This window comes from Egretta garzetta, unplaced genomic scaffold (genome assembly GCF_000687185.1).
Source record: "Egretta garzetta isolate BGI_Z169 unplaced genomic scaffold, ASM68718v1 scaffold867, whole genome shotgun sequence".
Classification (NCBI taxonomy): domain Eukaryota; kingdom Metazoa; phylum Chordata; class Aves; order Pelecaniformes; family Ardeidae; genus Egretta; species Egretta garzetta.
In genome coordinates this window covers 34,042-43,475 of record NW_009260291.1, presented here as the reverse complement: position 1 = coordinate 43,475, position 9,434 = coordinate 34,042, and the positions used below count along the sequence as shown (strand labels likewise).

At 63.0% G+C, this 9,434-nt stretch overlaps 1 protein-coding gene across 3 annotated transcripts in view; it reads right to left on the bottom strand.

Moving 5' to 3' along the window:
* Positions 1-5,226: 5,226 nt before the first annotated feature.
* MED24 (mediator complex subunit 24) overlaps positions 5,227-9,434 on the bottom strand; it is a 20,826-nt gene continuing 16,618 nt past the window's right edge. Inside the window, exons 18-23 of one of the 3 annotated variants that reach the window (XM_035897959.1) lie at positions 9,172-9,353; positions 8,785-8,878; positions 8,312-8,411; positions 6,265-6,345; positions 5,947-6,095; positions 5,227-5,817 (exon numbers count right to left, since the gene is read on the bottom strand). In XM_035897959.1, the coding sequence (XP_035753852.1) occupies positions 5,701-5,817; positions 5,947-6,095; positions 6,265-6,345; positions 8,312-8,411; positions 8,785-8,878; positions 9,172-9,353 (723 nt within the window). In that variant the 3' untranslated portion in view covers positions 5,227-5,700. The remainder of the gene's footprint in view (positions 5,818-5,946; positions 6,096-6,264; positions 6,346-8,311; positions 8,412-8,784; positions 8,879-9,171; positions 9,354-9,434) is intronic. The other 2 variants (XM_009642548.2, XM_035897958.1) reach the window with 2 other exon arrangements.

Sequence of the window (9,434 nt, the reverse complement as noted above, 5' to 3'; positions counted from 1 at the left end):
GCTGCAGCTGAGCACCCACTGCACCCACCGCACCTACACACCCAGAGCCCCCAGCTTGCTGCCCCGTGGCCCGGGCACTGTGGGGCTGGTGGGTCGCAGGGAGCACCCGGTTCCTCTCCCTCTTTTGGGGGGATCTCTGCCCCTTCCCCAGGCTTGCGTTGGTGCTGCCGTCCCCCCAGGTGCATCTGGTTGCTGAGCCCCAACCCCGGCGCTGGGTCGGGGTTGTCAGGGACGTGGGCTCTGAATCCCTGGGGGGACAGGGAGGGCACAGCAGGGACGTGGGCTCCAAATCCCTGGCGGGACAGGGAGGGCACAGCAGGGACGTGGGCTCTGAATCCCTGGGGGGACAGGGAGGGCACAGCAGGGACGTGGGCTCCAAATCCCTGGCGGGACAGGGAGGGCACAGCAGGGACGTGGGCTCTGAATCCCTGGGGGGACAGGGAGGGCACAGCAGGGACGTGGGCTCCAAATCCCTGGCGGGACAGGGAGGGCACAGCAGGGACGTGGGCTCTGAATCCCTGGGGGGACAGGGAGGGCACAGCAGGGACGTGGGCTCCAAATCCCTGGCGGGACAGGGAGGGCACAGCAGGGACGTGGGCTCTGAATCCCTGGGGGGACAGGGAGGGCACAGCAGGGACGTGGGCTCCAAATCCCTGGCGGGACAGGGAGGGCACAGCAGGGACGTGGGCTCTGAATCCCTGGGGGGACAGGGAGGGCACAGCAGGGACGTGGGCTCCAAATCCCTGGCGGGACAGGGAGGGCACAGCAGGGACGTGGGCTCTGAATCCCTGGGGGGACAGGGAGGGCACAGCAGGGACGTGGGCTCCAAATCCCTGGCGGGACAGGGAGGGCACAGCAGGGACGTGGGCTCTGAATCCCTGGGGGGACAGGGAGGGCACAGCAGGGACGTGGGCTCCAAATCCCTGGCGGGACAGGGAGGGCACAGCAGGGACGTGGGCTCTGAATCCCTGGGGGGACAGGGAGGGCACAGCAGGGACGTGGGCTCCAAATCCCTGGCGGGACAGGGAGGGCACAGCAGGGACGTGGGCTCTGAATCCCTGGGGGGACAGGGAGGGCACAGCAGGGACGTGGGCTCCAAATCCCTGGCGGGACAGGGAGGGCACAGCAGGGACGTGGGCTCTGAATCCCTGGGGGGACAGGGAGGGCACAGCAGGGACGTGGGCTCCAAATCCCTGGCGGGACAGGGAGGGCACAGCAGGGACGTGGGCTCTGAATCCCTGGGGGGACAGGGAGGGCACAGCAGGGACGTGGGCTCCAAATCCCTGGCGGGACAGGGAGGGCACAGCAGGGACGTGGGCTCTGAATCCCTGGGGGGACAGGGAGGGCACAGCAGGGACGTGGGCTCCAAATCCCTGGCGGGACAGGGAGGGCACAGCAGGGACGTGGGCTCTGAATCCCTGGGGGGACAGGGAGGGCACAGCAGGGACGTGGGCTCCAAATCCCTGGCGGGACAGGGAGGGCACAGCAGGGACGTGGGCTCTGAATCCCTGGGGGGACAGGGAGGGCACAGCAGGGACGTGGGCTCCAAATCCCTGGCGGGACAGGGAGGGCACAGCAGGGACGTGGGCTCTGAATCCCTGGGGGGACAGGGAGGGCACAGCAGGGACGTGGGCTCCAAATCCCTGGGGGGACAGGGAGGGCACAGCAGGGACGTGGGCTCTGAATCCCTGGGGGGACGGGGAGGGCACGGCAGGGACGTGGGCTCTGAATCCCTGGGGGGACGGGGAGGGCACGGCAGGGACGTGGGGCTCTGCATCCCCGGGCTCGCAGCAGCTCCGCAGGCACCACTGGGACGCTGCTGCGCTCCTGGGGCACCTCTGGATGCGGAGCTGATGCCTCTGCCCGGCTGCAGATGGAGGACCTGGGCCTGGCCACGGTGACGTACCCCACAGAGGGCCGGGACCCCCTCCCCGCCTTCTCCTCCCACTTCCACCAGCAAGTCGGCGGCTTCTTCATCCTGGCCAACTTCCAGCGGTTCCTGGAGACGGCGTACCGGGCGCTGCGGCACCTCACCCAACTCTGACACCCGGCCCCACACCACCGCACCCTATTTATTTATGTCCCGGCCTGAGGGACCTTCCCCGGGAATGCCCAGCTTTTCCGCTTATTTAATATTTATCGCTATTTAATATTTATCTGGCTGGGGATGCTCCCCTGCCCATCGGCCCCCGAGCAGGGCAGCCGGCCCTGCGGTGGCATCCATGCACGGGTATCTGTGCGCAGCATCACCCTTGTTTAATATTTAAACACAAGCGTATCTCTGCTACGAGGTTCGGGAGCTGAGCTGAGCCCTCGCGGCTGCCGCGGGCACCGCGTGTGCCTCGGTTTCCCCATGGCTCGCCTGGGGGGGGGCTGCGGGTACCCCTGCAGCATCCCACCCAGCCGAGGGGGAATGGTCTTCATCCGTGGATGAAGATGCTTCAGAGCAGCATCTCCCTGCCTGGGCTGCAGCCTGCAGGGACAGATCTGACAGGTGTTATTTCTGTTAGCCATAGTTATATTAATTAATATTTATTAGCCATTAGGTAAGGAGGAGGGAGGGGAGGACGGAGACGCCGTAGGGATGCAGCGGCCTCCCAGGATGAGGCTTTTCCAGCACCTTTGGGGGGCTGCAGCTTCACTCTGCCAGCACCCGCCCCCCCTTCCCTGCTAAACTCAGCTTATTTATTGCAGTTTAACTTATTGGCACCCATCTCCTGGCCCGGGGGGAGCAGCTCTGCGCTGCCACAGCGAGCAGGACGCAGTCCTGTCCGCCCTGAGCCTGGCCCGGCCCCGGCAGAGCCCCCTCGGTCTCGTGGCTGTGCCAGCAGCTCCCACCGGCCCACGCAGCCGTATTTGCGTACTGGAAAATTCACAGCCTGCCCCAGCGGGGGCTCGCGCGCGGTCGGTTTTGTACTGTATTTATTGCTGCAGCTGGGTGAGCCCCAGAGAAATACATGCTATTTTTTTTTATATGCAATAAAAATAGAAATAAACCCTATTTTTGCTCCAGACTCTGGGCTCTTTGCCTTTCCTGCTGTCTCCTGCCTGCGCGGGGTGGATGCTGCGTGGCCGGGGCGTGGGGTTGGGCTCGTTTCCACGGTGGTCGCTGGCACCGGCTCAGCAGTGCCCAGCCCGGGTGAAAACCAGCACCCCCGGCCCTCCTGCCCCCGAAGCGTGGCGTAAGCCCCCCGAGGGCCAGGAAGGACCTGCAGGATGGCCGGGTGCGGCTGCCTGGGGGTGGCAGCTTCCTCCCACTCCCCGCAGTGCAGCTTGAGCAAGAGCCGATTCCTAGAAAGCGCCAGAGCCTGCCCGCGCCAGCAGCGCTGAGCCCAGGGCGTCAGCCCAGGACCACGGGGAGCAGCTCTGGGCAATGGCACCGGCCCCAGGCCGGGACCTGCCGGCAGATGGGGGGGTATCCCATGCCCTGGCAGTGCGGCGCAGCCCCTTCCCACACGGGTGTAACGAGTGCTCAGGGCTCTGCAGCGGCAGAGCCGACCTGGGCGCTGTGTCCTCAGCGCGGGCCCTGGGGTCGGTGGCAGAGGGGGGGGCCCAGCCCTCCCACTGCTGCTGCTGCCGCAAGGGGAATCTGCCCCAGAGCTGCCCAGGGACGTGCCCACAGCCCTCCTGGAGCTGCCAGAATGGGCCAGGACTTCCAGCAACGAGAACGGCAAAGCGGGTGGACAAAGGGACGTGCCCAAGCGAAGCCAGCAGAGCCAGGAGCCCTGGGCATCTCCCCCCACCCTGGCAAATCCCCACAGCCATCCCCAGCCAGTCCCCGGCCTCTCCTCAGTCCCTGTGGGTGTTTGGCCACTGCGGGCTGTCCCTGTGCTCCCGGGCTTGCACCAGCCCCGCTTCCTCCCACCGGTCCCATGCTCGTGTCCCATGACCACCAGCATCCCTGCACCACCCTCAGCCCAGCCGCAGCGCAGAGGGAACTGAGCTCCGGGGGGTACCAGGGGATCCCTGTTCCTGCCTTCCCCCAATTTCCCAGCCCCAGGACAGGGCAGGCAGGAGGCTGGAGCCCCATCCCCTCGCCACCATCCTGCCGCGGGGAAGCTGCCAGTGCCGGCGCTTGTTTGGCCACAGACCCTGCCTGCAGCGGCTTCCAAGGGAGCAACCGGCGAGAGCCTTTGCTTCTTCCTCCCCCGGCTTATCAGCACTTACAGGAAACCTCTCTTCCCGCTCCAGCCCCTTTCCTGGAAGGTGAAGTGCTGGGCGCCAATGCCGAGCGCGGGGCTGCCACCGGCAAATATTGACAGAGCTGGGAAGGCCAAGAGCGCCGGGTCCTGCTCTTTGCTCTGAGCTAACGGTAAAGAGCCGCCCCTGGGCGAGCAGGCGCTGCCACCGGCCCGGGGCAGAGGCGCCTGGGCAGGTCAGTGCCAGCTCAGCACAGGACTCACGCCCAAGTCAGAGGCGGTAGGGAGCAGCACAGGCCATGGCACAGCGCAGGCACCGAGCCCTGATGGCCAAGGACCCAACCACCCCCCGAGCGAGCACCCACAGCCACCCTGAGCACAGCAAGGCTCCTCCGCCAAGCACATCGGGGTCTCTCCCTCCAGCAAAGCCCAGGAGCAGCCAAGAGCTGAGCTCATCCGGGGAGCAGGCAGGGGTCAGGCAGGCCCTGAGTCAGCCACCGTCCGGTTTTTCCCGGGCCAGCAATGACCCGATCCCTGCAGCACCATTTCGGGGCCTCCCCCCACCACCTCTCCCCCAGCACCACCAAAGCCCTCGCTTCAGAGTCCCCAAAATGGAGGCTGTGAACCCCGCTAATGCCGAGGGGGGTTGTAGGAACAACCCAGCCGTGGGGAGGCAGCAGGGACCGGGCTCCGAGCTGAGGCAGCCCGAGGGGAAGGCTGGCGCCCGGCTACCCCAGGGACTGCTTCGCCCTTTCGCGTGAGTCAAGCAGAAAATATGAATGAAAGGAGCAGAGGCGAAGTTGTCCTGGCCCTGCCACCCCCTCAGGGTCGGGGTTTCGTGACAGTTACAGGTGGATTCACCACCGAAGCAGCTGACTGGGTGCCGGGACAGCCCCACAGAGAAGCCTCTCCCAGCCCAAGGCTGGCGTGGCGCTGGCAAGGCCATGGTTACTCACTGGTCGCTGGGTGCCATGCTCGCAGCTGGGGACGCAGGGTGAACTCATGCTCACGTGGAAGAATTTCCAACAAGAATTTGCTTGCAGCTTACAGCACGGCAAGAAAGCATCTCCGCGCTCCAGCCAGCCGCACATCTGCAGCTGGCCCAACACGGGCACCCGCTCCCCAAACGGAGCATCATGAGCAACCCACCGCCCTCCCGGGCTTCTCCAGGGTCAGGGCAAGGGGGGTAGGGACAGAGTGAGTGCGATTTCCCTCCCCTGCCCAGCACAGGTCTTGGCCACTTACTCTCCCATCACCCCCACTATCAAGCCCTCCCTGAGGTGAGGGTTTTGGGGAGCCCCAGGGCCCTGGGCTGCAGTCAGGAAACCAAACAGAAATAAAGCACAGCCTGGTTCTACAAAAGGACTGAATTAATTATAGATAAAAAGCAGGGGGTTGTCTCGGTCTCCAAAAGCCCATCACGAGGCAGCAAGGGGATGCAGACCTCGGGCAGGGCCAGGCCAGTGACGGAGAGGCTGTCCCCGGCATCCCAGTCCCAGCCCAGCATCCAGGTTCTCACAGATTTCCCTCTCCTGCACGGCAGAAGGGAGGTGTGCCCCACTCACAGCGCAGCGATGGCCTTGGCAGCGACACGGCGGCCCAGGGGAAGGCTGAGATCCGTGATGGCCAGGACAATTTTGGGACTGGACATGGTGGACACTTTCACCAGCTCTGAAACCTGCCCGGAGAGAGGAGAAAGACGGCTGACTCACAACAGAGACACGAGAGCCGGGCAGCGGGACTCCACTGGATGCGTCCGTCTGTCCCGTGGGACCGGGGAGAAGGACGTCACGGCTGCAGGACTCACCATGGTGAAGGGCATGAACTGGAGGATGCTGCCGCGGCTGCCCTGCTCCAGGCAGTCCACGCACTCCTCCATGAACCACTGGACAAATTGGGTGTGGGTTCCAGCCGTCTTGGCCCCCAGGATGGAAGAGATGAGCAGGAAGAGGTTTGCTGTGGAGACAGGGAAATATCAGAAACCAGGCAAGTTCAGGGAGGCTGAGGTGGCCCAAGCCTCCTGCACAGGGGATGGGTCCCCACCAGTGTCTCGGCATGGTTGGATCCGACCCCACGGCCAGACTTCACCACCGGGTACCCCACTGAGATCCGTCCCCGCCATTACCTAGCACCCTGTTGAGTGGGTCCCTCATGCTGACGGTGTGAAGCTGGGAGGCGGAGAGCGAGCTGCTCATTGAGCGATCTGCTGGGGAGGAGAGCGTGCGTCAGGCTGGGGGGAGGCTGGAACGGCCTCTTGGCCCCCTTGGCCGTGCCAACATGCCCACCCTGGCCAGCTCTGGCCATTTGAGCTTACCCCGCCCTTGAGCTCCAGGAGGGGCTTTGCCGTGAGCTACCCCATGGAGGGGGAGAGGTTTGGCCCATGGTCCTCAGCGCCCTCCATACCCAAACCGAGCACAGCCTTTGCTGCTGGGGCACTCTGGAGCTGTGCAGCAGGCCGACAGTCTGTGCCTCGGTCACCGTCCCTCCATGCCGGGGTGCGGGCAGCCCGGGCAGGCGGTGTGGGGCCACACATGCCCCAGGCATGACGGAGCACAGCAGCCCAGGGAGGGCTCCAGCGGCTGCCACTGCTGCTCTTGGGGTGTGACACTTCACTCTTGCACAAGGCAGATTTATTCTGAGTCTGACCACATTTAATGACATCTCCAAAGGGTAAGCGTGAGTGAGACCATGAGTGTGCCTCCCTGCTACTCCCTGTTCGGTTTTAATTGCAGCAGTGACTCGTCCCTGACGCTCCGCGAGGGCACGAGCCATGTAACGCAATGTCACGATCGGGAGAGGAGAATAGCAGCGCTCTGCCAAGGCGACGCGATGCGCACGCTGCACATCCTGTGCACGCTGCCTGCAGCTGGGCGGAGCGAGCCAGATGTTCAACAGCTGCACAGCAGCGTTCAAATCTCACTCTCAGGGTACAATTTAGCTACCAGAGCTGAGGCGTGTCCAATGGACTAGCATCAAATCTTGGGAAAAACCAAGGGGATTTATTTGACCCGTTATATTGAACTGTGAATCGTGGAATCGTTCAGGTTGGAAAAGCCCTTTAAGGTTGCGTCCAACCATTACCCTAACCCTGCCATCCCACCACTAAACCCTGTCCCTAAGCAGAAGCACTGCTGGGTGCTCCTGCAGGACAGGAACTGCGCCATCTCTGGTCCAACGGGACAGGAATCTCCTGGGAAGGCTCTCGTGCAGACCCCATAGTACACAGCTACTGTCAAAATCAGCAGGACCCACCTTGTGCTGCTCCGAGGATGCTCACCAAAAAAAGAAAGCCCTCCCACACTTTTCTCATGGAATCACATGAGTTACGTGGCTGCTGCAGGAAGCAGCATTTCCACATCGCCACAGCAAACAGCCCAAAAAAGTCCTGAATGTCACTGGAAAGAGGTGGAACTGCCTCAAAAGTTAAAAAAAGATAGTGAAATAAAGGGAAAACCCCGTATTTCAACAGTAATGAAACCAACAAAAACCACAAGTTGATGGATGTGTTGAAAACTAATAAATAAAGAGCAACTTAGGATAAGGGCATCAGGAGAAACAATGACCAAGGAACACCCTGACTCACTGCCCAGGAGTCCAGACAATGTATGTGGGAGCCGTGACAGGACCCTGCCGCAGCAGGAGGGCACGGACACCCCCTGGCACGTCATGCCGGGGCTGTTGCAACCCCACGGCACTGCGCTGCGGGGACAGAGAGACGTGACTGTAAGGACTCATCAGCTCCGCTCGCAGCCTTGTTAACAACAGTGGAATTTCAGGATTTAGCCACAGACATCAGGAACGTCACCTCCCGCCACTCTTGCTGCAGCACACCGGCTCTCCGGTCCCACGCAGACTGGCTGGGGGTGACAAGGCTCTAACAAAACCTGCCTGAGGCCCTCGTGCGTGATGCACTGGGCTGGGTGGCAACGTCACGGAGCGAAGGCATAACCTCATCCCCTTTCCTAAGTTGTTCTGATCAGAGAAAGAGAGAGCTTGACCTTTTCTAAGTGCAAAAGCTCCAGGGTAACTCAGCAAAACACACTTGAGCGCTCTAAAGCTTCACCTGGCCAGCTTGCAAAGAGAAGCGGTCTTGTACACATTTCACACCCAGAAACGAGCAGCGAGGCAGGACGGTGCCTTCCCCGGGAGCCGCCCTCCCCGCCTGCACTTACTGGGGCTGGAGAGGATGTTGGCGTCTTCCTCGTTGGAGCTCAGCAGGCGCATGAGCTTGGAGGGCTGCGTGTCGTCCAGTGGGAACAGGCTGATGTAATCCTGGGGGGGGCAGAGGAGGGTCAACCCCACCAGCCCCTCTCCCAGAGGGGATTCTGGCCCCCCCTCCCTGGGGCTGATGACCCACCCTGAGCTCTGCACAGCCCCATAGCCCAGGACTACGATCTCCATTCACCCAGAGCATCTCAGCCTGGGCCAACCACATACAGATGAGGTCATTACAGCCCCCCTTCCCCAGAAAAGAGAAGGAAACCCCCATATTTTAAGGTCAAAGGACCTCAGACAGCCCAGAGAACCTGGGTAGGGAGTCTGGTCCCAGCTACCCGCTCCTCCTGCCACCATCACCTCCCGCGGACACTGCCCACTCTTACACACAGAGAGCCTCCAGCCAAACCCCACTCCATGCCGGACGCACCTCAATATCCTCTCGGTGCCTCTTCTTCTGCCTGGTGGATGCCTGGCCCTTGTTGTGGGAGGAGTAGGAGCTCAGGGCACACCAGACGGAGAGCCTGGGGACAGAGCAGGGACGCTGCGAGGTGCTGCCAGCGCACCCAGATTGCAGTGTGCAAGGGAAGATGGCAGAGCCCAGAGCGTGCACTGGGATGGGACATAGCAGGTCCCTCCTCAGTGAGAGGCAGCAGGGAATGGGGCCCAGGACACCGGTGTGTCTGCTCCTGTTGGTGCTGTGCCAGGGCCAGAGTGGGAACCAGGGACCCCCGTCCCAGCTCAGTGCATCTCCCCATCTCCACAAACAGGCCCATCCACCCCAAAGGAGAAGGTGCCCGTGGGTCCGGGGTCTTACTTGGCCAGGGCCTTTCCCGGCGGGTCCATGAGGGTGTGCCACTTGGAGGAGTCTGTGAGCAGGTTGGGCAGGATGTGGCCCAGCAGGGTCAGCGTCAGCTGCTGCATGTCCAGGCAGAAGATGGCATAGAGCCGCTCCACAGCTCGCAGCGTGTGCTCCTTCCGCGTCTCCTTCAGCAGCTCCTGCGAGGCGGAGGGCAGGGCTGAAGGCAGCATGGGCACGGCTGGGCTGCCCCACTTGCTTCCAGCGCCCGGGACTGTCAC